At 41.9% G+C, this 27,839-nt stretch overlaps 1 protein-coding gene across 1 annotated transcript; it reads left to right on the forward strand.

Moving 5' to 3' along the window:
* The first annotated feature begins 205 nt into the window (after positions 1–205).
* On the forward strand, positions 206–27,417 carry RPN1 (ribophorin I). Its single transcript, XM_063114211.1, has 10 exons — positions 206–536; positions 3,736–3,800; positions 8,958–9,264; positions 14,228–14,437; positions 15,599–15,791; positions 20,856–20,955; positions 22,265–22,403; positions 22,637–22,756; positions 25,272–25,517; positions 26,801–27,417. The coding sequence occupies exons 1-10, from the start codon at positions 276–278 to the stop codon at positions 26,981–26,983; spliced, it is 1,824 nt and encodes a 607-aa protein (XP_062970281.1). The 5' UTR covers positions 206–275; the 3' UTR covers positions 26,984–27,417.
* Positions 27,418–27,839: the final 422 nt, after the last annotated feature.

Raw genomic sequence — 27,839 nt, forward strand, 5'->3', positions numbered from 1 at the left:
GCCAGGCAAGGGCCGTACCTGGAAGAATGAGATAAGTGAAGGCAGTAACAGTGAGTACACCAGAGGCTCACGCAATAGGTCGGCCGCAGGGAGCTCAGAAAAGCTTTTGCAGTCAGGCGCCAGGCGGGCCTCCCGGTTGCCCTGGAGACGGGGTCCTTCCTCTCCGGGCGCCGCCATCTTGCGGCGCCCGCCTGGGCCCGAGGGAGGCTGCGCGGCGGCGGGAGGCGGGGCGGCGGCAGCGCTCGGCTGGCTTGGCGCTCAGCTCCGTCCCGGCCATGGAAGCGCCTGCTACCCGCCTGCTCCTGCTCTTGTTCCTCGGGGCCTGGGCCCCTGCGTTGGGCAGCGCCTCCTCGGAGGCCGCGCCGCTGGTCAATGAGGACGTGAGGCGCACGGTGGACCTGAGCAGCCACCTGGCCAAGGTAACGGCTGAGGTGGTCCTGGCTCACCCGGGCGGCGGCTCCACGTCCCGAGCCACCTCCTTCCTTCTGGCCCTGGAGCCTGAGCTCGAGGCCCGGCTGGCGCACCTGGGCGTGCAGGTGAGTGCGGGCGGGGTGGCCGCCCGCGCCCTTCTGGGCCTCTCGGGAACTGTGGGGCCTGCGGGGAGGCTGGGGCCGCAGCTCTTACGCGGGCCGCGCCCGCCGCCGCCGCCGCCTCGGACACGTCAGCACGGCCGTCCCGGGCGGGGACCCCGCTCACGTGGGCGGCTGCCGGGTCCCGCGGCCTCGTCGGTCCTCGGACCGCGCTGCCCACCCGCGCTGATGACCCCCGGCCGAGCGAACGCGCCTCCTCTCCGTGAAGCGAGGATGACGGCCGCCTGGCCGGGTGCCCAGCGGGGTACCGGCGCGCACCGAGTGGCGGACGAATAAATGCACCGAAATGAACTTCATTACTGTAGTCCAGTGTCTGACCAGTGGTAGGTTCTTTCTGTAGATCATCCGGAACATCGGAAATGTAACAGGTTTCAGGTGTTGGTGCTTGCAATCACTTGAAACCCGTTTTAATACAACACCTTTGTCAGGGTTGCTAATGAGCGCTTTTTAAATGTTAAAACTCTTGTGTTTAAGTTGGTTTTAAGACTCCTGCAAGTAATATAAGCTCCAGTTCTCTCCTTCCCCCTACTGCTTCTCATTCATTCTCTCTCACACCTCAGCAATAAATGAATTTGGCTCGTATGCTTCCAGGCATCTCATGAACTCTCAAGGAAAGAAAACGTTGGCTTTGAGTAGAGGGAATATACGTACACAGAGGTTTGCTTTTATTGCTGTGTTCATTGCACAATGTTCATTAAGTGATTACCCAATTATTTTTGAGAGGAGAATAGTTATTACAGTGCCACATTTTTTCTAAGCACAACTTATTCTCTGATTGTGGAGCTATAAAACTGGGTTTATAGAGATTATGTTTCTGAAATGACTCTTGTTTTCTTTCATGCCTTGTCCATGCTGAAACACAGTTTTACTCAGAGATTTGTGGAAAGATGGATCAAAACTTAATTTAAATTTGCCTTGCCACCTTTGAGTGTTTTGAATGTTAAATGTCATTCTTTGGTAGAAGCCAGTTGTGATTTAATGAGGTTGTCACAGTATAACTAGACTGCAGCAGAAGCTAGCTGTCCTACTGTTAAACTGGAGAATGCTTACAACTATACTTACTTTATCTTTTTCTTAATTTTATTTTTCCCCAAGTTTATTTTATATTTTATTAAATTAATTAATTAATTTATTTTTGGCGGCTGGTGGGTATGTGTATCCAACCTCTTGACCTTGGTGTTACCAGCACTGCACTCTCACCAAGCTAGCTAACCGGCCAGCCTTTTTCCCAACTTTATCGAGGTATAATTGGTGTAGAAAAAACTGCATATACTTAAGGTATACAGTTTGGTGAGTTTGGACATGTTACTGTTACCACAATCCAGGTAATAAACATATCCATCACTTCCAAAAGTTTCCTTGCATCCCTTAGTTTTGTGTGTGTGTTTGGTAAGTTACTACTTTCTTTCTTTCTTGCTTTTTTTTTTTTTTTGTCATTTTTGTGACCGGCCTCACCTCGCTCAGCCAGTGAGCGCACTGGCCATCCTTATATAGGATCCGAACACGAGTGCACCACGGGGTTGGCCCAAGTTACTACTTTCTTAATGAGAATTTACTTTGTGTCAGTTATTGCAGTAGGTGTTTTGAGTACGTCCCCTTTTAATCCTTATTGCAACCCTTTGAGGTGTAGGTGTTCTTCTCATGGCAGGTGAGGAGTCTGTAGTCTGGGAGGTTAAGTTATTTAATTCCGCACATGAGGTCTTACAATGAAGAGTAAGTCAGCGCTCCAATTTAGGTTAGTTCCACACTTTGCGTGTATTCTTACCATGTTGCCTCTTCTGGCCTTGATGGCTGTGAGTTAAGGTTGTGTTGGGGTTGAAGACCTACAGTCGCATCAGCAGATTAACTCAAAATCATTTGTCAAATTCTGTAAGAGAGACTAGTTAAATGGATGTATGTGCTCCTTTATACCCCTGTTGCAGTGGGAAACAACTGGTTGATAAACTTAACAGAGAACATGTGTATTTTCCAACAGTTGCCTTGGAAACTTTGGTAAGGTTTCTGAAAATTTTTTCGGTGGATTTTCTTCAACCCTTGTAGAGTTTTAGAAGTTGGTAGAAGGGACAATGTTGATTATTAACTAGAAGCCTATGGTTCTTTCTCCTTTTACCACCAAGGATCCATCTTATTATTTTTCCTCTCATTTGGATCCTGTGTTTGAAAAATTTTGTTTCTGTAATCTTTTATTAAGTAACTAATTATTTTTCATTAAGACAAATCCACCTTTATAACTGAACAAGGAGAGTTCCTGATAGAATGTTCCCATTGTGATAAATTCTAGTCAAAGAAATAAAATGTGTTATTTGTATTAGTCTGGACAGCTTTATTTAGGATGATTATGTGATTATTTTTAGGCTTTTTGAGATATTAAAAATATTATAAAAATTCCTCGTTATAGCTTGTGTACCCTACAGGGGATCACTGTGTCAATCCTAAAAGTTAGCCTTAATTTTTTTTAATTTTTGGTGGGGGATTGGATTGGCAAAGGGTGTGTGTATACATTTTTTCCTTATAGTCTGCTCCACAGAGTTATGATTAGAGATGCCTGTTGTTTCTCAGAAAGCCCCTGAAGCCTGCTGAAGTTAACATCCTCTTCCTGTTGCAGTGAAGGATACGAGTAAGAGAGTGTACCCAGCAGTGGCCATTGGCTCCTCCCCAGGGGCTTTTGACACTGTTACTTCTTTTGTAGGAGTAAAAACAGTTTTGGTCATGTATGAGATTTTTCTGTCATCAAATACTATGTATTTTCTATGCATGTACATATTTGGATGTAATTGAGGAAGAAAATGCTCAGAGAGAAGCCTTTGAGGCCTTTGAGAAGTGTATTTGGAAATGTAATGTGTGTGTGTGTGTGTGTGTGTGTGTGTGTGTGTGTGTGTGTGTGTGTGTATTTGATTATTCAGTGAAGTGGTCAGTATTTATAGAGCTTATACTGCTCATTCTGTGCAAAAGTAAGCCTTTGACAATGTTGTTGTGTTTCAGATAAAAAAAAATTGTTACTGAAACCAAGATTCAATTGTTTAAAAATTCTGGTAATTTGGATACTTTAATGTGGTTGTTCTGAGGCAGGCGGTTTGTTAATTGTTGACTGAAAATTTAGAAACCAAAAGACATAAAAAAGAAAATCTGCCTTTTTCTGTTATAGGTGACCGGAGAGGATGAGGAAGAGAACAATCTGGAAGTACGAGAAACCAAAATTAAGGGTAAAAGGTAAGTAAGCTAACAAACAGAATATATCTTGTCTTTTCCTGTTAAAGGTTATCATGTCAGGGTTGGAAATATAAGCTAGGAGAATTGCTTAGGATGTGCCTGGTATATTAGAGGCTGTCTCAGTTAATACAGTATGTGCTAGCATGCAACAAGCTCTACCGTATCTGGACCCCTTTTTGTCTTCTGTGATTGCTAATGGTGAAATTGGATTCCTCCAAGTAGTTGCAGTTTGATTTACATCAAGAAAGTGGTTACTTTCCATACCATATCAAGTCTCTCTTATCTAGGTGAGGATAAGGATCCCTAATCAATAGACGGAGAATTCCCATTTCTTCGGAGTCTCATGTGAGAACCCTAAGCCGCAAGTATCCAATCTATGGTTGGCAACTGTTCTGTTTCCCAGGGGCAGACAACTCTCCCACTGCAGACAGTTCTCCCCGCTCCTCTCAAGCCTTCAGGGCCTTGAAAGCGATGTTTCAATGGAGGGGGATATGAACTCTATGAAGGCTGGGAGTTGACTTGCTTAATTCTGTGCTCTAACTTCAGCACCTAGGACTTATTAGCACCTAGTACTTATTAGTTATTTATTTTCAAACACTTCATTAAGAGTATTTTTCAAATATACATAAAAAGCAGGAAGAATTGTGTAGAGATATCCTGTCACCCAGCTACAACAGTCATCATTGTTTTACATGGTATGTATAAGGCACTGAAATATTTGTCAAATGGATGATGTGGGGAGAAGAGATGTTTTTAGTTCAGTGATTCTTATTGGATTACGGAGCAGTTTTGTCCCCCAGGGAAGATGTGGCAACCTCTGGAGGCAGTTTTGGTTGTTCCAACTAGAGGGGAGGGTGCTACTGTCATCTACTAGGTAGAGGCTGGAGGTGCTGCTAATGCATCCTACGATGCCCACGACAGGTTCCCCTTCCCGGCAAAGAATTACCCACCCCAAAATGTCAATAGTGCTAAAGTTATGAAACCCTGCTTTGGCTTATACTGCAGTTTATCATAGGAAGAAATAAAAAATTTGCTTCTTGACCAGCAAACCTTTGTACCTTAGAACTGTCAGTCCCAGTGTGATTCAGAAAATGTTAAGTTGGGTCTCCCTTCTTGTCAGAGTTTTAAAAGCTTTCTTCTCATTAGTTTTGAATTTTTGTAAAAAAAAAAAAAAAAAAAAGGAATATGATATAATAACTTTGTATCATTTTCTTTATCACATGTCCATAGATACATAATTTTATATAAGGGTATAAATGGAATCATATATAAATATGTGTATTTACCTATATAAAGCTTAACAGCAACATTAAGCAAAAAAATCATTTATCCTATAACCCTAACATGACAACTTAGCTATGTTTTTGTTCTGGACCGTGTCCACTTAACAGATATATTTTACATAGTTTCAATTACTGTGTGATCCCACTTTTTAATCTTTTTTCCCCAACATGTAGCATAACTATTTCTTGTTTTCTATGCAATTTTTATAGTTGTCTTTCTTTTGTTATGTTTAATCCTCCTTGAGTTGCTCTGATGTCAGGTACGAAAACATTATCCTCTGAGGAGCCTTTTTTATTTTTTAATCAGTTAATTAATTAATTATTTTAAAAGATGACCGGTAAGGGGATCTTAACCCTTGACTTGGTGTTGTCAGCACCACGCTCAGCCAGTGACTGAACCAGCCATCCTTAGATAGGATCCAAACCCATGGCCTTGGTATTATCAGCACCGCACTCTCCCAAATGAGCCCCGGGCCGGCCCTAGGAGCCAAATTTTAATGCATGGTGATTACTTTGATTTTCTATTGCAACCTCAGAATGCACGAAATAGGCATTTTACCAGCCCTAAGGATGTCAGATCTGAGAGTTAGCCTTAAATAAGTTGCTATTAAATTCTTCCCCCTTGTAAATATCTAAGAGACTCCTCTCCCTCTGTGAAGCTGTCCAACGACCACTTCTGTGTTTACTGGCTGTGGCCAATGGCCTGCAGGATGTCTGTTAGATATCATGGTTGTTTTGAGTGCGGTCTTTGCAGCTTTACTGCTTGGTTGCAAATCCTGCCTTTGGTTGCAAATCCTGTCTCTGGTACTGCTTACTAGCTGTGTGTCCTAAGTTTTCTTCTCAGTGAAATAATAATGTCTACCTAGTATGATCATGGTTAAGATTCACTGAGTTAAAACATATAATGTACTTAGAACAGAACCTGGTACATAGTAAGTGCTCAGTAAATTTTAACTTAATCACAATGTTAACCAATGGAATGGAAGGAGCATTCCAGGTAGAGACATCTGTAAAGATACAGAGGCTTTACATTTCTTGGAGTGTCTAGTTAACTGGGCCTTCAGAATACCTGGAGCTCAGAGGAAGGTGGAGATGTGTAAGGAGGGCTGATGTCAGTTTAAGGAGTGCTTTGTGTACCCTTCTTAGAGGAGCAGACTTTATCCTATAAGCAGTTGGGAGTATTTAAAAACTTTTGGGCCGACCCTGTGGCTCGCTCGGGAGAGGGCGGCGCTGGGAGCACAGCGGCGCTCCCGCCGCGGGTTCGGATCCTATATAGGGATGGCCGGTGCGCTCACTGGCTGAGCGCGGTGCGGGCAACACCAAGCCAAGGGTTCCGCTCCCCTTACTGGTCACAAAAAAAAAAAAAAAAACTTAATTTTTTTTACAGCATACTATTTTATTTTATTTATTTATTTATTTATTTTCAAAAGATGACCGATAAGGGGATCTTAATCCTTGACTTCATGTTGTCAGCACCACGCTCTCCCAAGTGAGCTAACCAGCCATCCCTATATAGGGATCCGAACCCGTGGCCTTGGTGTTATCAGCACCACACTCTCCCAAGTGAGCCAGGGGCTGGCCCAGCATACTATTTTATAAGGGCACTTCAAAAAGTTCGTGGAAAAATAGAAATAAAAGATAATGTGAATCTTTTCACGAACTTTTTCAAGAACGCTTGTGTTTATTTCTAGTTATGAGTGCATATATAACACAGACATTAACTTCTTCCTGCCACAGAAACTGATACATCCTGGATTCTCAGTAAATCTGTTTGAGTAAATAAATAATTGCTTTAGTTTACCCAACAAAACCAAGTCCTTCACAAATCACCCAATAGATCCATCAGAAAAAGAGTTATAGAAAAAAAGGTCTGTTTGCTTCTTAGACATCAGTATTATCAGCTCTGTGTTGTCTTTTTTATTTTATTTTTTTTTATTTTGGTGGCTGGCTGGTAGGGGGATCTGAACCCTTGGCCTTGGTGTCATCAGCACCATGCTCTAACCAGCTGAGCTAACGGGTCAGCCCTACCTCTGTGTTGTCTATCCAGCCTTTTATTGATTGGAAACCTTCATTGACTAGTGGTTCCATATTCTGATAAGAATTAACATTCCTAATAATTACCCTGGAGCACTGAAAGGTCTGAATTGTCTTCTGAATCATCAAAGCAAGATTGAGTTATGTGTCAACCATTTAACAGCTTGTAAAATTAAGGTGGGAGTGATGCCATCAGATTGTGCTTATGGGCTAGAAGGAAGGAACGGGAGATTAATTTGGAAGAGATGCTGTAATCTAGGCATGAGGTAATGGTTTGAATTGAGGAGGAGGCAAAGGAAGGGATGAATCTGTGTGGGATTTATTTATTTTTATTTATTTGTTTATTTGTTTGTTTGTTTGTTTATTTATTTATTTATTTTGGTCTTTTTCGTGACCGGCACTCAGCCAGTGAGTGCACCGGCCATTCCCATATAGGATCCGAACCCGCGGCGCGTGCGTCACCGCGCTCCCAGCGCCGCACTCTCCCAAGTGCACCACGGGCTTGGCCCTTATTTATTTTTGAGAGACATTTCCAAAGCATGATTGGCCAGATATTGGGGACAGGGTAGAGTAAGGCATGAGAAAATGCTTGAAGTTTCTAGCTTAGAGTTGGTTAGGTGGTAGCAATATTTATAGAGATAGGGAATTGGGATCATGAATGATATGGATATGTTGAATTGCATTTGGGGTAGTCAGTGGAGCCTGTCCAGTAAACATTTGAAAATTTGAGTTTAGAGCTCAGGACAGAGAGTAGGATGAGAAGCAGATTTGGGACTTGAAGTCAAGAATTGGATAAGACTGTCCCAGGAGAAGATGTAGTGTTTCTTTTATATATTTTGTGGCTGGCCAGTGCAGGGATCCAAACCTTGACCTTTATGTTGTAACACTGCGCTCTAACCAACTGAGCTAATTGGGCTAACTCGGTTGCTTATATTTTGAGTAGTGTACTTCAGAGTAGTGATGTGAACTATAATGGTGTGGATGATAGGACATGTAAGTTTAGAATTGTGTAAAGTCATATCAGGAAAAGTGATCCATTTGACCTTTGAGGACAATTTCCATGGGAACATAGTAAAATACCTTCAGTTATTCACTACTGATTTCTAGATTGACCAAAAGTTGGATCTCTTTGCTTGGAAAACTCACATTCACTTTTGAGTTAATACCCTGTAAATTTAAATAGTTTCTAGGCCATTGCTTCTGTAAAATGCTAGTAGCTTTATTTTTTTATGGTTGTGAGAGTGATATGAGCTGATTATATAATGAATTGGAAAAAACAACAAAATATAACTTATTCTCCTGCCCTGAGAGAGTTACCAATAACACTTTGTTGAACATTCATTGAAATACTTTTCTTTACATACACTTGTATATGTTTTTAAATGGAATTATACTGTGTCACTTGTAATCAGATTTCCGTTATTTACATTGTACATGGATATCTTTTTAAGTTAATATTGATATACGAGGGTACTTTAAAATGTTTGTGGAAAAATGGAATTAAAAGATAGTATGAATCTTTCCATGAACTTTTTGAAGACTGCATATAGATTGAAGCATATTTTTAATGACTGCTAGTATTCCATTGTGTGGTTCTACTAGAATGTTTTTAACTGTTATCCTATTGTTGGACATTTAGGTTGTTTTATACTTTTGTGCTATTATAAACAACCCTGACATGAACATCTGGACATTTGTCTTAACATTAATAGATTAAAGGTGATCTCTTAAAGGTAACTGCTTTTATCTTGGGCAAAGTTTTTGCTGTGATTTTGAATTGCTACCTCTGTTTTCAGTTTCTTTAATCTCTCTTAATTCTCTTGCCTCATTCTTCCTTCAGTGGGAGATTCTTCACGGTCAAGCTCCCAGTTGCTCTTGATCCTGGGACCAAGATTTCAGTCATTGTGGAGACAGTCTACACCCATGTGCTTCAGCCATATCCAACCCAGATTACCCAATCAGAGAAACAGTTTGTGGTGTTTGAGGGGAACCACTATTTCTACTCTCCCTATCCAACAAAGATACAAACCATGCATGTGAAGCTTGCCTCCCGGAATGTGGAGAGCTACACCAAGCTGGGGAACCCCACACGCTCCGAGGACCTCCTAGATTATGGGCCTTTCAGAGACGTCCCTGCCTATAGTCAGGTAGGCTCAGGTGGAGTCCAGCCTATACCTGTCTGCTTCAGAGAATGTCTTTCAGAGTTGATCACTGGTTGCTTGAATGGTGTGGGGTGGGTGGAAATCTGCAGTTATTTCTAAGATCATCCTCAAAGTTTCTAACCTGCTCTGGAGGGGCGGGGAGGCCACGTTTCTCCTTTTGGGAGCACAGGTAAAGGCTGCGAGTAGCATTTGGAGAGTTGGAATGGGAGTTGGGAGAAAAAGAAGCAACACAGTCTGGATAGAGGCAATAAGAGGGACAAAGGCCTCGAGATGGGAACCTTGTTGCATGGTGGGTAGGTGCTGGGTAGCAAAACTGGCCAAGTGTCTGAGGCCCCTGAATGTTGGGCCTTGGGTTGGGACTTGTAGAGAGAGGGAGCAGTTAAGCTTAAGAAGATTTTGTTATTATGGAAAATTTCAAACGTGTGCAAAAGGAGAGGCATAATGACTCCCGCACACCTATCACTTAGCTTCACTGGTTATCGAGTTACCACACTTGCTTCAGCTGTACCTTTTTTCTTTACTGGAATATATTAAAGCAAAGTCAGGAATAATGTCATTTCAGTGTACCTACTTCTATATCATCTCTAAACTAAATGGATATTTAAGACATTGAAAATTTCTTTGCATCTCTGTATGTATCTAGAACATATGTCAAAATACTTTGTTCTAATGACACTTGAAATAATTGTTTCTCTATTTTTTTGTCTCAAATGTGAGATTGATATTAGTTAGGGCTGTTCATTTTGAGTTGTTTTCAACTGTTAAGAACTTTTTTTTTGACAGCTGGCTGGTATGGGGATCTGAACCCTTGACCTTGGTGTTGTAACACTGTGCACTAATCAACTGAGCTAACCAGCCAGCCTAGAATTTTTTAATTGACTTAATTTTTTGAATATGAAAACATGAACATGATTCCATAGTCAAAATTGTATAACAAGGTATAGTATTCAGAGAATTCTTGCTTCCACTTCTGCCCATCTGTTCTCCTTGGTAACCATTTTTGGTTTATCCTTCTAGTGTTTCTTCCTTATAAATATTTGCAGGTTTGTAGGAAATGTATCCATATTCCTCCATTTCTCAAAATGTAGCACCCCGTATATGCTGTTGCATTATGGGTTGTGTGGGGGAGTGAAAGAAGGTCTCTGTGCCTCCTGTCATAGTTGTCATGTGCCCAGAGTGCCTGGGTCCATGCACCCTCTGTGGAGATGTTGTATTTTTTGCTTTGAGCTGTGCTTTCTGTAACTGCATTATTTATTTCTTTTCCTTATTTAAGATTGAGTGATTGAGTTCATGTTGGGACAGTGATTTGATTATCTCTATATATAGGCTTAAAGAAATTTGGGTTTTTGGGTTTTTGACTTTCCTTCTTCATTTTAAATTAATAAAAAAATAAAAATAATTAATAAAACATTCCCAAGAGACTATCTGGCAAATCCAGTGGAAGATTTGACATCAGTTCATAACCACTTTTGACCTTTTAGTACCTGAGTCATTTCTTTTTAAAGCATAGGGCTTTTTATTTTTTATTTTTTGGCGGCTGGCTGGTATGGGGATCGAAACCCTTGACCTTGGTGTTACAAGGCTGTGCTCTAACCAGCTGAGCTAACTGGCTAGCTGTTTAAGCATATGTTTTTTTTAATGTAGAAGATCATATTACGTATAAAGTATTGGGTAGTACTTTTGCTGCTCAGAATATTGTCTGAACATTTTATTATATTACTGCATTACCTTTGTAAACCACTTGTAATGGGTATCCTACTGGTTTGATGTCCTGTAGTTTATTTGACAAGTTTCTATAGTTGGACAGTTAGGTCTTTTTCTGTTTAACACTATAATATACATCTTTTTGCATATAACTTTTTATGTATTCTCAGGATGGATTTTCTGAAGTAAAAATTTTTCAGGTCAAAGCATATGATCATTTTTAAATCTCTTGCTGTGTATTGCCAAATAGTTTTTAAAAAGATTTAGCCGATTTATTTTATTTAATTTTTTTCGTGGCTGTCTGGTATGGGGATCTGAACCCATGACCTTGGTTGTTACTAGGCTGCATTGTACCCAACTGAGCTAACCAGCCAGCCCTTAGCCAATTTATTATGATACCAGCAGTATGAAACTTGCCAATACTGGCATTAAATGCTATCAGATATAGTTAGGAATGAATTGAACTTTTAGTTATAGAATGAGTGAATAAAATAGTAAGAGCTATAAGAGAAAACAAAATATATCCTTTTCATGGACTTTTGGGAAGAAGGGTGTTTTTCTGGCCCTTTTGTTCTTTTTTTTTTTTTTTTTTTTTGGTGGCTGGCTGACATGGGGATCCGAACCTGTGACCTTGGTGTTACAAGGCTGCGCTCTAACCAGCTGAGTTAACTGGCCAGCCTTCCTTTTGTTCTTCTACATTGCATTTCTGTAGGGTTCTAGGTGTGTGTTCATAGAAGGGCACATGAATTACATGAATGACCAGAAAGAGTTTTTAATACTACCCTTAGTGGTAAAATTGGCAAAAAAAAGTTGAGAAATTGCTGATGGTATTGACTTTAATTCTCTTGGACCTTTTGGGAGGCAGTACATAGGATTGTGGAGTCAGAACTTCTATATAGTTGAAGACCTCAACACCTAGTATTATCATTAAGGTTTATGACTTGAATAAGATAATGCTAGGCCTCAGGGGTTTTATTTATAAAATGGGGATTAGTAATACTTCATGTTTTTTAGAGGATGAAATGAGATAGTCCACTTATTTAGAGCTCATAGAGTGCCTGACACATACATACTCATCAGTGCCACGCATGTTAGCTAAAAGGTCTCTCTTCTATAAACTTTTCCAGGTTAGTCTTCACCAGGTTGGAAAAATCCAGTAATCCTGGTTTTCATCCTTGGTTTTAAGTTTTTCTAGCTCACTGATAGTGCTTATGTCTTCATTAGATTTTAAGTGTATTTCCTAGTCAGAGTTTTTTAAAAGTTTTAAATAAACTAAGATTCTGCTTCCTGCCTGTGTTGAGATTCTCATGTATTTCATTTCAGGTTCTTTTTTCTTTTTCTCACATGGTTACTATAAGGTCATAAGTGGAGTATAGAAGTTTTCGTTTTTAAAATAGAAAAGGTATTTATGTTGGAACTTAAACTATTTTATACAAAGGGACTTCAAAATGTTTGTGGAAAAATGGAATTAAAAGATAAAAATAAAAAGTACAAACTTTATTTCTCAACATAAGTGCCCTCAAGTTCAAGACACTTTTGTAAGCAATGATACTAGCCATTTAGTCCATTCCTAAAGAACTGAGGGTCATGGTAATTTAACCATGTCAATGCAGTCTTTTTTACATTATTAACTGAAGACATATGGGTGCCCTGTAAAGATTTTTGGGGGGATGGGGGGAGCAGCTGGCCAGTGTGGGGATCCAAACCTTTGACCTTGGTGCTACAACACCATGCTCTAAACAACCAAGCTAACTGGCCAGCCCCCTAAAGATTTTTTAAGATAAGGAACAAAAAAGAAGTCACAAGGAGACAAATCCGGACTATAACGTGGATACATAGTGATTTGCCATAGAAACTCATGAAATTGCCCTCGTTTGATGAGAGGAATGAGCAAGAGCATTGCAGTGGTAGAGACGGACTCTGATAATTCTTTCCTGCTAAAGCTTTGGCTAACTTTCTCAAAACACTCTTACAATAAGCAGATGTTCTTTTTCTTTGGCGCCGTTCAGAATGTCAACAAACAAAATGTCTTGAGCATCCCAGAAAACTGTTGCCATGACCTTCACTCTTGATGGGTCTGCTTTTGCTGTGACTGGACCACTTTCACCTCTTGGTAGCCATGGCTTTGATAGTGCTTTGTATTCAAGATCTTAGTGGTAAAGCTGTGTTTCATCTCTTGTTAGAGTTCTCCAAGAAAGGATCTTGATCCCACTTGTTTAAATTTCCATTATAAGTTCTACTCTTGTCTGTAGCTGTCTTGGGTGCCACAGTTTTGGCACCCACTGAGCAGAAAGTATGCCCAACTGTAGTTTTTCAGTCAGAATTGCATAAGCTGTCATTTTTGCTGTTAATTGTCAGTCTTCTTCAATTAGGATACAAACGAGATTAATGTTTTCCTTGTAAAGTGTTGTAGATGGTCTGCTGCTGCAGGCTTTATCTTCAACATCATCTGTATCTTCTTGTTCCTTAAAATGAGTTATCCATTGTAAACTGCTGATTTCTTTGGGGCATTGACCCCAAAACTTTGTAAAGCATCAGTGATTTTACCATTCTTCTACCCAAGCTTCATAAGAAATTTGGTGTTCGTTCTTGCTTCAATTTTAGCCGAATTCATGTTGCTCTGATAGGGGCTCTTTTAATACTGATGTCTTATCCTTCTTAGTGCCTCAAACTAGGTCCTGTTCAGACATGTTATATCAGGTTAGTGTGAGTTCATTTTGGTGCAAAAAAATCTCTAATTCATGCATAGTTTTTTCTTATACTCATTTTCCATGAACTTTTTGAAGATCCCTTATATATCCTATTTTTCCAGTTAATAATATATCATGATCATTTATTTCCATATGACAGCAACAAGTCCTAGTAAATATCATTTTAAATATCATGTACCCTGTTGCATACCAGGGTACTTCAAAAAGTTTGTGGATGGGCTGACCAGTTAGCTCAGCTGGTCAGAGAGCCATATAACATCAAAGTCATGGGTTCAGATTCCCATACCAGCCAGCTGCCAAAAAAAAAAAATAATAAGGAGTGGGAGTGTGGCACCTTGGAGTGGGGGTGAGGGGCCTGGGAGTGGGAATGGAAAAAAAAGTTTGTGGAAAAACAGAATTGAAAGATAATATGAATTTTTCCATGAACTTTTTAAAGCCTCTTTGTACTATAGATACACCATAATTTAAACCATTCAGTTGCTAACGTACAGGTGTTGCCAAAACTTTGAATTATTTGTTTCCTTCCTCTCCAGGATATTTTTAAAGTGCATTATGAGAACAATAGCCCTTTCCTTACTATCACCAGCATGACCCGAGTCATCGAGGTCTCTCACTGGGGTAATATTGCTGTGGAAGAAAACGTGGACTTGAAGCACACAGGGGCTGTGCTTAAGGGGCCTTTCTCACGCTATGACTACCAGAGACAGCCAGATAGTGGAATATCCTCCATCCGTTCTTTTAAGGTATTGCGTGCTCAGCTTGGACATTGTGAGAAACCATGTCTTTATCATATCTGCTCTTTCTCTTGCTTTTTGAAATTAGCTGACATAGACAGTTGTTCAGGATTGACAGTTAAGTAGTTGAGTGACAGCGTTAGAAACCAACAGAATATTAAAAAAATTTCCTCCATATTTATAAGTAGGTAATGCTTTTAAAGAGAATTTGAATAGAAAAAGGAAAAACATTCTCATAGTAACACCACCCAAACACTAGTATTGCTGACATTTTGATGTATTTTTTCCTTTTGTAATGTTGTTTTTTGTGTGTGGGTTTTTTTTGGCTGGCTGGTACAGGGATTAAATCCTGAACCTTGTCAGCACCACGAGCTAATTAGCCAGCCCTGTAATGCCGATTTTAAAAAACATTTAATCGTATTGCACATACAGTTTTGTACTTTTTTATCTTATAAACAGAATCTTACATTTTCACGTACTTGATATTACAGAAGAGCTCACTATGTGAATAAAGATATTACTTCCCCCCCTCCAATTATTAAAATGTATTTACAGATTTGGAAGATACAATAGAGAAGATTAGGTGAAGAAATTCCTTCCATAACCCTACCACTTAGTAATTTGTTTTAATTTCTTCTATCTTTAGTTTCCTTCTTTGAGAAATAACATGCAAGATTATTTTTACCTTTGTCTTTAGTATTCACAAAGATATTTGCATTTCTCTTATTTACTGTTTAGAAGAATTTGGCTACTTAGCAATCTTGATTGAGAAATAGGTGTGATTTCTAGAAATTTTGAAACCTTGGTGGGAAAGTTAGACTTTTTTTTTTTTTGTCTTTTTCGTGACCAGTACTCAGCCAGTGAGCGCACCGGCCATTCCTATATAGGATCCGAACCCGCGGCGGGAGCGTCGCTGCGCTCTCAGCGCTGCACTCTCCCGAGTGCGCCACGGGGTCGGCCCAAAGTTAGACTTTTTTAGGTTGTTCACAACCTATTTTAAGTAGTAATTAAGGTTAGACTTAACCTTAATTATATGATAATCTAATGGGGACTATTTTAATTAAGTAGTATCATGTGATGATCTTGGTGCAGAAAGTTTTCTTTATTTATGATCATTTCCTCTCAGAAGGTTCCTGGAATTCTTAGAAGGGTATGTCCACTCTCTTGCAGACCATCCTCCCTGCTGCTGCCCAGGATGTCTATTACCGGGATGAGATTGGCAATGTTTCCACCAGCCACCTCCTTATTTTGGATGACTCTGTAGAGATGGAAATCCGGCCTCGCTTCCCTCTCTTTGGCGGGTGGAAGACCCATTACATCGTTGGCTACAACCTCCCAAGCTATGAGTACCTGTATAATTTGGGTCAGTCTTCAATAGTAAGGGAGAGACTAACCTATTCTTTAATTTCTTGCAGTTTTTTTTTTTTTTTTTTTTTTAAATACAATTACCAGTCCTTCTAGATGAGGAGAGAGTGTTCTCTTGTCATTCTTCGGAAGGCTGGGATATCAAGAACAACTTTTCATGCGTGGGTACAAATTACTATTGTAAAAGTACTACATGCATATGATAATTCAAACAGTATAGTAAAAGTCCTCTTCTTAACCCATAGTTCTATCATCAGATGGAACTGCTTAAATTCTTTAAGTAGTTTTAAATTTGAGATATTGTAAGCATTTCGTCATATTTTCTTCAAGTCTTTCTTAAACCTTTTTATTATAAAATAAAGTGCAGAAAACCATACAAAACAAATATATAGCTTGATGAATGATTATAGGGAGGAACACCTTATAACCACCACCCACGTCAAGAAAGAGAAATTTGCCAGCTATTCAAAAGGCCCTCGATATTCCTCTTCCCTCCCCACAAAGTAATCACTACTCTGACTTTTAGTATGCAGTTTCTTGAATTTCTTTGTAGTTTTATCACCCAAGTGTATATCTCTAGGTACTATGCTTTAGTTCTGCCTTTTTAAAAATATTCTGTTTGTCTTATCAGTCTTTCTTAATCTATAGTTCTCTTCTCCATCTGTTTTCCTTGCCGATTATCTGTTGAAGAACCTGAGCCACTTGTAGTGTAACCTGTGGTCTGGATTTTATTCACTTAAAATACAATTTAGCATATTCCTCTGTCTTATGTATTTTTTTTTGGCAGCTGGTGGGTCCGGGGCTCCAACCCTCTGACCTCAGTGTTATCAATACCACACTCTAACTAGCTGAGCAACCTGCCAAACCTGTCTTCTGTGTTTCTTGCAAATTGACAGCTGTCTCTGGAGACTTCAGACTTTTTTCAGATTTGTTCCATCCCTTCAGCAGACTTGAGGTGATGATGTGTCCTTTCATTAGAAGGCACACAGTTATATCCAGTGTCTCTCCGTTTGTGTTGCTCAGTGTCTAGATCTAGTACTTTATGGAGGACTGCAAATTGCTCATCTAATTCTAGCATTTCTTTTTCATTTATTAGGTAGAATCTGTAAGGAGACACTTCCCCTCATCAACTATTTAGTTTCCCAGTGTTGCAGTTCATACAGGAAAGGCAGGGTAAATGCTTGATTTTTTTCCCTTTTATTTGCCAAGAGACCAATGCTTTTTTTTTTTTAGTCTTTACTTACAGATTTAAACATTTTATGTGTTTCATTTGTTCCTTGGCAGTTATTATCTTAATTGATACTCACATTCTTCCATTTTTAGCCAGTGGACACCTCTTCAGATTAAGTTTCTGAATCTTTTTGACATGACCCTAGTCTCTCTTAGCTTCCTTGCTATCTTATGAAAAGACATTCCTGGCTCACCTTATGTATTCTCTGCCACAGACCTGGAATCAGCTATTTCTCTAAGAAGCCTTAGAGTCTTCTCATGGAAAATGGTATTTTAAGACCATAATGTGAGAAGTAGGAATGGTCATTGCTCTTCGGATGGGCAATTTCTAGGCCTTTTTAGTTAATGGAGCTAGTATACATTATATGTAAAAAATGTATGAATTCGTACTATTAATAGTATGTTTGGGACTTTGTTTCTATATTATATCTATATTTAATTCCACATAAAGAATCCTGGTTCTGAAGGACACAGGGAATGACAGAATTAGAATATTCTGTAATTAGTCATTTGTTTATCTCATACCTCAAACATAACAGTCTCAGAATAAAAATGCTCATATTACCACTTAGAATATGATTACTGAAAATAGTTTAAGAGATGTTTTTCTTTGCATATTCATTCTCCATTCTACCCCCATTTTTTGGTGTGCCATATAAATGTTGTCAGCACAAATAGCCATCACACAGTACACTTTCTCCCTTTTAACTTTATCTTAGTTCTATAGCTCAGTATATATTGAACACTCACCATCATTGATGGATATCTCCAGTCTCTGAGTCATCCAAAGCTCATTTTCTAGTATTCTTCAGGAAGGGCTTATGGGAATGAGTTCTTGCTTGTTGATAACAAGTTGTGCTTTTTGTACCTAGGTCACTTTTGCTGAATATGAAATCCTTGGCTTACACTTCTTTCCTTGAGTATCTTAAATATGTTACTTCATTTGGCTGGGGTGGGGGTGTGGCTACAGTGTTTCTGTAAAACTCTGATGATGATCTAATTTTTTCCCCCTTGTAAGTCACTTGCTCTTTTTTAAAATCTAGATGCTGAAGGGGATTTTTTCTTTAAAGTCTAATGCTTGTACTAGAATATGTCTGGGTCATGGTTGTTCCAACCTTTTTGAAAATTTTTTCCTGTGAGGACACCTGTTATTTCTGTGTCGGGTTTTTGCCTGTCTTCAGTTTTTGGCACTTTCTCTTGAATCTTTTCCCCACTTAAAACTTCTTTTCACCATCTGTTATGTTTACTCACTCTTCATTCTGTCTAGCTTAGCCTTAATTTCTACACAGCTTTTATTTCTAAATTTTTTCCTGATTTCTATCTTTTTGAGTTTTCCTAATTCTGGTCTGTGTTGTTCTTTCATGACTTGTGTCATACTTTCTTTTTCTTTTTGGCAGCTGGCCGGCATGGGGATCTGATAATTTCTTAATACCTTTGGCTTGTTTGGAATGGTAGGAGCAGTTCGGGTTGGTTTTGTGGGCATGTCTTTCTGGCATGCTTTCATCTTCTTTAGGGATGTTCTAATTTTTAATAACATTTTTCTTTCTTTTTTTTTTTGGTGGCTGGCTACGCGGTATATAACATTTTTCTTATATAACTTCTTCTGAGAGTGAGGGAATACCCTTACATTTTTCTGTTGCTCATTTTTTTTTTTTATTGAATCAAATTGATTATACATATTTTTGGGGTTCAATGTTGACGTATGCTGATCAAATCAATATTACTAATATATATATTGTTACAAATTGTACTTATTCTTTATGTCCATTGTCCAATCTCTTCCTATCCCCGTCTCTCCCCCATCCCACCTCTGATAACCCTAGATTTCTTCTCTCCTTCTGAAAGAGTAATGGTTACTCTGCTGATTTGTTGCCTAGATGATCTGTCCAATGCTGAGAGGTGTGTTCAGGTCCCCCAATATCATCATAGAGCAGATGCTTCTTCTGTCACTCTAGAATGGGCTTTGTGGAGAGAGGCATCCTCTTCTTTTCTTTGGTCTCTGCTGGTGACTCTCCTTGTGTTGATGCACTCCAGTGGCTGGTAGACCATCTGTATGGTGGTTGTGATGTCTAGCCACTTTCGTGGCAGCCATGTTTACTGTGGTGGCTGTGGTGGGCCACCCACATGGAGGTGATGTTTTTGGCATGCTCCTTGGCGCTGGTGGTGTGCCTGGTAGTGGGTGGGGTTCCGGTCCCCGGCTCTATGCCTCAGGACCCCAGGTGGGCCCTGAGGTGCTGGTGGTGTGCCTGGGCTGGAACTAATTTTTTGTCCTTTGCTTACTTCTAAAGTGGAGGAACTTCCTGTGGGGACCAGCACTTGAGCTCTGTGGTTGAGCTAAATTGCTGCTTTGCTGCTTTTTCCCTAGGAAAGGCTTTTTGTGCAGCTCAGGGTTTAGCGGGTGACCTTATAGGTAATTCTGGCTCTCCAGAGACCTGATGCACCTGGGTTGTGTAGAAACTGATCTGGGTCTGAGTCTTTTAGTCAAACTGCACCCCATGCAATTTTATATTTCTGATCAGTTTCCCCTGAGTGGTCCTGCGCTGATTGGGGGTGGATCAGCTGTCATTGCTGTGTCCCAATGTTCCGCCGGTGGGCCTGTCTCCCCCACCATCCGTGCTGCAAACATTTCCCATGGGACAGGCCATGCGCTGGTCCCTTGTGATGCCTCACCGGCTTCTGAATGGCTCCTTTTTTCAGTTGTTGTGGCTCCTCACTCCTGCGTGGGTCCACCGGAATCCTATTAGTGGTCTTGCTGTCCTGGAGACCACCAAGGTTCTCTTCTCCCCTGCCACCTCCAAGCAACTTCATCCGAAGGACACAGCTGCAGCTTTTGCCGGTTCCTGCTCTGTGTGCTCAGTAGTTTCAGCCTTAAAGCAGCCACAGCCTGAAATGCTCTGAGCAGTTTTTTCTCTCTGTCATCATGGCTTTTCCTGCCTTCATGAACTCCGTAGGTCTCTCCTCTTCTTCCCCTGAGCTCTAGCAGCCCAAGCTTGGCTATTGTTGCTTTTTTATAGTTGTAAATTGGTTGATTTGTGGGAGGGAGTGACTCTGGGGACCGTCTATTCCACCATCTTGATCCTGTTGCTCATTTTTAATGTGAACTTTCAGGAGGAGGCATGATTTAGCCTTTGTAACTTCCAAGACCTCTGTTTTTATAGTATTCAGAAGTATGTGGTTTGCTTTCTGAGCTTTGCCTGGCTCTGTTTTTTTCTATAGCTCTGTTGTCCCTATCATGCTCAGTATTGATTCTACTCAGCACTGTTAGGATGCTGTCCTGACTGGAGTTCTGGTGGTCTTTCAAAGTTCTTAGGGACTCAACTGCTTGAGACTCACTGACTTTCTGTAGGCCTGTGTCACTCACCCACTGGGTTCCTTGGAGTTTTAGTCACTCTTCTCACATTGGTCTGCTGTGCTATCTAGGGAATCATTGTCGTCTGTTTTGGGATTCTGCTTTTCTCAGGCCTATTAGTCACCCTGTTTCTTCCCTCTGCTTTTTCTGTCACAGGCAGTGGTAGTGTGCAGGTCCTGTGGTGTTTTGTCATCATCACCTCTCACCTCCCTGCCGTGTTGTGGAGATACCTAGTTACCTAGTTTTGTTGTAAATATGGGCCATGGGTTTTTGGTTTTGCTGTCTAACAGTTGCTCTGCCTTTATGTGGGAATTGGAGAAGATCCACAAACCATGCTGCCACCACTACCTCTGTCATCCCACAGTCTCCTAGTCCATTAACTTTAGATAACATTTCTTCACCCCCTTCTGTGTACTTCTTTCCATCTCCCGTCCCATTTTCTGTGTTTTTCATATCACTGCGTGTGTTTGCTTCATCCTTCAGGTGACCAGTATGCACTGAAGATGAGGTTTGTGGACCATGTGTTTGATGAACAAGTGATAGATTCTCTGACTGTGAAGATCATTTTGCCTGAAGGGGCCAAGTGAGTGTGACTGTTCCTCTCCTCTGTACCGCATTTCTCTGGTTGTAACCTCTTGGTACCTCAGGGAGGACCCTGTTTTCTAGGGGCACAGAGTAGGTACTCAGTAAATAGCTTTGACTGATAAGCCTGTAGGTAACTTTCTGACTGAAGTTTAAACAGAAAAGTTAGACTCAAACAAGGGCCCAAGATTTATTTATGAAATCATCTGAATCATTGTGCCTTCACATGACAGGTAAAGTATTCAGTGTCACCTCCACAAGCCAGAGTGATAGCCTGAATCTGATGGGATGATGTGCAACAGGGAAGAACACACAGTAAAGACACCTGGATAGCCTTTGTGCTGTGTTAACAGAAAGTGAAAGAATAATGGAGCAGTAGCTCCATTTTATCCTGGGCTTGTGAGACCAGGCTCAGAAAGGGTCAGGGTGGTGGTGGTCTCAGATGGTTTATCAGGGTTCCATGCTTACAAACAGTAGGAACTGTCTTTGGTCAATTTAAGCAGAGAAGAACGTATTTGGAAAGGTAAGGGACATCTCATAAAATGATTGCATGAGTTGAAGAACCAGGCTTTGGAAAGGATGGAGCCAGGGCGTCTCCAGGAGTCTGTTCGGCAAGAGCAGATGGAAACTCACAGGGGCACCTGTCCTTGGCACGAGTGAAAACATTGTTCACAGTCTTTGTGTCATTTTGCTCTAGATTCACTTTACAGGGGGAGCAAGAGCATCTACTTGGCCTCTCTTAGATCACATGTCCACTCTGATCACTAGAATGAGAGGCGCCTTGATTGTTCTTCCTGTGGAGAATGTTCCATGGGGGAAGGGTAGTTTCAGGCAAAACGAGAGTGTGCTGTTTGGCAGCAGAAGGGACAGTGGGCCTGGGCAGACAAAAACGGTACATGTCTACTGTCCCCTATAAGAAGCTCTCATTCACGTGAGGAGAAAGAACATTTGGAATAATGAAGGGACCTCTTCAAGTCCCTGAGAGACACTCATTGGGTAGAATGCACACAAGAGTTATGTCAGTTGTGTATCTCCAAGGGGCGGAGCCAGTACTTTGAGCACTTGTGAGTGGAGGTGGTGGGGGACAGTTGTTTCCTCAGCAGAAGAGTTGTTTCATACTCAGGGCTTTCTGGCATTGGGCTAGCTGTCTCAGGAGGGTGGGTGTTCCTCGTTGCGAGAGGGGAGCAGAGTGGAGGAGTGTGAATTTAGTGATCTTGAAAGGCCTCCTTAGCCTTGGAATTCTCCAACCCTAAACCTAGTTTGTCTGTGTAGTTTGTCTGAGGTTATATTTCGTTCTCATCTTTCTACAGGAATATCCAAATTGATAGTCCCTATGAAATCAGCCGCGCCCCAGATGAGCTGCATTACACGTACCTGGACACATTCGGCCGCCCTGTGATTGTTGCCTACAAGAAAAATCTGGTAGAACAGCACATTCAGGACATCGTGGTAAGTGACTCCACTGTTCTGCCTTCTGTTCCTCCTTCCCCAGGCAGTGTGTGCTTGGGCCAAGGACTTACCCCTCTTTCCCTCCTTGGGCTGGAGTGCTTTGAGCCCACAGTGGCCTCTGGGGGTGGGCAGGGCAGCAAGTAGTAGAATGGGCCAGCCTGTGTGAGTCGAGGTGCCCAAGTTCCTGTGTCCCTGTTACCCTGACAGAGCTTGTCTTCTGGTTCTCCTTCTAGGTCCACTACACATTCAACAAGGTGCTCATGCTGCAGGAGCCCCTGCTGGTTGTAGCTGCCTTCTACATCTTGTTCTTCACCGTCATCATCTACGTCCGGCTGGACTTCTCCATCACTAAGGTATCCTCACGGCTTTCTTCCTCCTCTGGTCAGTCAGTCATTTACACCCTCAGTAGTGTGTTTCGCTGGCTTGAGCACCAATCCTCGCAGCAAGCCCAGGGAAGGACCCTGTTGTTGGAAGACCCTCCCCTGCCTGTGGCCTCTGCTAGTTTTACTGTAAAGATCCTTTTGTTGCTGGGATCACCATCATATGATGTTAAGTCCTGTTTCCTGTCTTCTTTTGGCTCTGGATACATAGTAACTTGGACACTCGCTTGAAGTGGGAAAAACATAAAAAGATTGGTCCTCGTTATTCAGCTGAACTTGCAGGTGGGACTCACCTTTAGTCCTCTTGTTGACAGTCCCTCTCCCTTCCCCGTGATAGCTCCTGTGGGGAGACGACTTCAGAGTTGAGCTGAAACCGCTGACTTGGCCCACCAGAACCTTCTGCCCCTCCTTCACTCTCTACTCCCTCAGCAACAAACTCCATGGCTCCTTGGCCTTCCCTGCGGTTATCCTCAGGTCATCCTCTTTGTCTCTTTTTTCCTCTTCCAATTGCTTCTCATTCTTTCTCTTTATTACCAACATTACTGTTTTATAAGGGCGTATGGCACCATGCCCTGTGCCAGGCACTAGGACCAGGCGTTTATAGTCTGGTTGGTGAGGCAGGAGGGAGAGACAAGCAGCAGCTGGAGCGTGAGGACTGGGAACATAAGGTGGCAGGCAGTGTGTGTTTTTGGTTGTGGGGCCTGGGAGGCCCAAAAGGCTACCATGAGGAGGTGACAGGCAGAAAAGGTAGGGAAGGGCAATCAGCTGGAGGGGACAGTTCATGGGGCACCAGGGAGAGGTTTCAGTGGGACCTGTGAGCAGTGGTAGAGTACATGTGAGCAAGGACGCCAATCCAGCTGGTAACATAGACTGGTGAGGCTGCTCAACGTCAGGTGGAGCTGCTGGGGTGCTAGCTCCTAGCTAACCTTGTCCTGCAGAAGGGCTGAGGCTAGGTTTTATTGTGAAACATTCCCAGTTGTAAAGCTTTTTCATTGAGTTTTTAAAAAATCTTTGTTTTGAAATAATGCCACATTTATAAAAACTTTGCAAGAATAATAAAAATAACTCTTTTATCTCTTCACCTAGACTTAGCGGTTTTTAACATGTGCCTTCTTTGTATGTGTATGTGTGAATCTCCAAAATGCTTGGGATCAGAAGTGTTTTGGATTTTGGAATATTTGTAGGTAGAAGTTTTGCTGAGGGTGAATTATTTATGAGGGTAAGTTGCAGACATTATAACCCTTTATCCTTGAATACTCAAGCAAGGGCATAGCCTGAGAGTAAGGGTATTAAACCAAAGTACAGTAATCAAATTCAGGAAATGGGCTGGCTCACTTGGTTAGAGCATGGTGCTGATAACACCAAGGTCCAAGGTTTGATCCCTGTGGCCAGCCATCCAAAAGAAAAAAAAAAAACAACACAAAAACATATTGGGGAAATGTAATGTTAAAAATCTGTTAGAACAGAACATTCATGACAGCGTAGTGAGTGGCTCCACTGTTCTGCCTCTCCCTCCCTCTCCAGAGAATGGATGATGTAATTGCCCATATTAATTAATACTCTTTAACCATTTAATTAGAACTGTTAACTGACATGCAGTTTATAATCAAGTTTTGCTGATTGTTTCAGTGATAACTGTCATAGCAGTTATTCTTCATACTCCAGAGTCCACTTGAGAATCGTGCATTGCATTCGGGTATCATGTCTCTTTAGACTTTAATCTGGAACAGTTCCTCAGTCTTTCTTTATCTTTAATGACCTTGACATTTGAAGTGTAGAGACCGTTTTTGTAGCATGTCCCTTAGTTTAGTTTATCTCATGTTTTGTCCTAACTAAATTGGCAAGAGTACTGTAGAGTGATGTGTCTGTGGTGCATCGCATCAGGAGGGACTGGACATCAGTTCGTCCCAGTGTTGGAGATATTACCTTTTCTTATTTGGCTAAGCTGGAGTCTGCCTGGTTTCTTTATGGTAAAGTTATTATTTTCTCCTTGCAATTAATAAGTAATCTGTTTGAGGCTATATAAATGTCCTAATATACATTTATCTACTAGTTGTAGCATTTATTATTGATTCTTGTCTGAATCTGCTTATTGGTATGGACGCTGGTAAACCCTTGATGATTTTAAGAAGGAATGAAACATAATAAACCTCCTTGAAGCTTTCTTTGCCCTGAGCTGAAATCTCTCTTTCCTCAGCACCTTACCTATCCTGTTCGTGGCACACTCTGGCATTATTATCCTTGTTCACATCTATCTGTGTGCCCTACTGGACTGCCATGAAAGTCTGCTTCATTTTTATGTCACCAGTCTTGCCCATTGCTGACCTTGGTTCAGATTAAGTGTCAGCAAGGGTTTGATTCTCTGACTTACCAAGAAGTGTAAGGCTTTTCTTATTTGGATGGCTGGCAGTGGTGGGTGTTCTTTGAGAGCTAAGGTCATTGTGAGCTTCAGCCTGTATGTTGTCACACATGATGTCTCTCCCTCCAGGATCCAGCTGCAGAAGCCAGGATGAAGGTGGCCTGCATCACAGAGCAGGTCTTGACCCTAGTCAACAAGAGAATAGGCCTCTACCGTCACTTTGACGAGACTGTCAATAGGTACAAGCAGTCCCGGGATATCTCCACCCTCAACAGTGGCAAGAAGAGCCTGGAGACTGAACACAAGGCCTTGACCAGTGAGATTGCGCTGCTGCAGTCCAGGCTGAAGACTGAGGGCTCCGATCTGTGCGACAGAGTAAGTGTCTGGCATGACGGAGTCACTTGGCTTTTGGCCCTCCATGCCCCACTTTTGGGGATTGTACCCAATTGTCTAGAGTAGCACCCCCGCTGCTCTGGCTAGGCCAGATACCAGGCAACTTTCCTGCTTGCTTGCATGGTTGTGGGGTGAGATCGCTCCCAGCTATAGTGCTCAACCATAGGCTTGTCATGCGGCGCCTGCCCATGTGATGCAACAAGCAGTGCTGGGGTCTCAGTTGTGAGCTGGGTTTGAAGAAGTCCTGCTGGCCTCTGCAGCACTGTCTGTCCACATTGCTGGTTTTGACAGCAGCCGCTTCCTCTCCTGGAGGCCAGACTGGACTAGGCCCCAGGTTGTCCATGGTGTGGTAAGAAGAACCTAGACTTGAGAATCATGGTTTGAATCCAGGCTCTGATTTAGACTTTGTAAACCTGGGCAAGTTACCTGTCTTCTGCCTCCGTTTCCTCATCTGTAAAATGGGAATGCTGTTAGCACCCCACAGTGGTTGTGAGTGTGAAATGAGTTACTGCATGCATAGTGCTTTGAACCCCGCCTGATATGGCATGCCACGGAGGCGAATTATCCTTATCTGTGAATAGGATGATATCCTCGTCGCAGAGGTGCCCCTCAGAGCTCCTGACCAGTTTATCTGTCCCCTCCCTGGCATTTCCTCTCCTTACCCTGTGTTAGTTTCTTCGTAGCACCTACCACTTTTCTGAAACTATTTCTTCATGTGCTTAAGTGTTTATTATCTGTTAGTTTCACAAGGGCAGGATACCCTATGTGTCCTTACTGCTGTTTTCTGGAGCCTAGAATTGTGTTTAGCACTATGGCTCACTAGATATTTGTGGTAATGGGGAGTTGAGTCCTGCCATCACAGCCTTCTGCCATCGGTCTTTTGCCTTACCAAATACCTGAACTAATTTGTCAAGCTGCAGGGAGAGAAGGAATGTTCTTGGCACCATGCCAGGTGATTCTGTGTATTTTCACACTCAGTCCACACAGATCTGTTCTGTAGACAAGGCCCAGGGATGATGCAGGGCTTCGCTCATAGGCATCAGGCCATGAAGGAACAGGGTTTGTAGGTGGTGAAGCTGGTATTTGAAACCAGACTTGTCTTCCTCCACAGCCTGCCCCTCTGCCATGGGGCACCTTGCTCATTGCTGCATTTGTGGCTGGTTCCTGCAGAATTCTGGGGGCTGTAGGCCTGGGAGATGGTGGGGCCTGCTGAGTTGGGGTGGGAGGACCGCTCTCAAGTCCTGCCCTGCTCTTCCCTTGGCCAGGTGAGTGAAATGCAGAAGTTGGACGCACAGGTCAAGGAGCTGGTGCTGAAGTCGGCAGTGGAGGCTGAGCGGCTGGTGGCTGGCAAGCTCAAGAAAGACACGTACATCGAGAATGAGAAGCTCATCTCGGGAAAGCGCCAGGAGCTGGTCACCAAGATCGACCACATCCTGGATGCTCTGTAGCCCCTGCCCGTCATCCTCAGGGTGGGCCAGGGTGCCTGCACTTTGAGATGGCAAGCGGAGGGGGTGGGGGTGGGGGTGTTGAGCATTGAGGCCAGTGAAGACTAGCATTTGTAATTTGCAAAAGGCCTTCAAGGAAGGGAAGCCAGGCCCTGTCTCAGGCAGTGCAAGAAGCTTGTCCCTTGTCCCTAAATCTTTTTTTTTTAACTTAAAAAAAATATCCCATTAAAAACAAAACATCTTTGTGTTTTGAACAAAGGAATTTTCAATAATTGATATTGTTTTGTTCTGAAGCATAGGATATTTTTTCAGCCTGTAAGTCCCCTGTTTCATGCCCTTCTAATTCCTGATGTTTGGGTATTTTGAGTGTATGGGGTTTTTTTTGTTTGTTTTTTAAAGTGTGTGCGATCAAGTGAAAATAAAGTAGGGACTGTGAACATTTGTTTTTGTTCTGTTGAAAATCTCTCATAACTCAATTCTTTGGGATTAGTACTTGTATCAAGTGCTTTGTATCCATTAAAGGATTTGCTCATCAGAGCAAGTTTACAAGGCAAATATTACTTACATCTTGCATATTGGAACACTGAGGTATTCTAATATTAGAACATTGAAAAGAGTAGAGTGGTTTATGTAAGGTCACAGAACAGAATGGTGCAGGGAGGCCTTCTTGTATTTTCGTTATACCTGTTTTGTGTCATGTGTTCTACTCAGTATTAAGAAACAGTGGTGATCAAAGCAGAACAGTCCTTAGGGAGGACAGAGTCCAGTGACCAAAGACATTCATCATCACATACTGACAAAACCCTGAGAGGAAAAGGTCTTTTGATGGTGTGTTTTGGAGACTACTGGACTAAATCTG

The sequence above is a fragment of the Cynocephalus volans genome, chromosome 11, assembly GCF_027409185.1.
Source record: "Cynocephalus volans isolate mCynVol1 chromosome 11, mCynVol1.pri, whole genome shotgun sequence".
Taxonomy (NCBI): Eukaryota; Metazoa; Chordata; class Mammalia; order Dermoptera; family Cynocephalidae; genus Cynocephalus; species Cynocephalus volans.

Excerpts from the sequence above, each read along its gene's own strand:
- RPN1 (XM_063114211.1), top strand. The coding sequence starts at position 276 with ATGGAAGCGCCTGCTACCCGCCTGCTCCTGCTCTTGTTCCTCGGGGCC. Across the intron at positions 537-3,735 it reads TGGCGCACCTGGGCGTGCAG|GTGACCGGAGAGGATGAGGA; the intron begins GTGAGTGCGGGC and ends TTTCTGTTATAG. Across the intron at positions 9,265-14,227 it reads ACGTCCCTGCCTATAGTCAG|GATATTTTTAAAGTGCATTA; the intron begins GTAGGCTCAGGT and ends CTTCCTCTCCAG.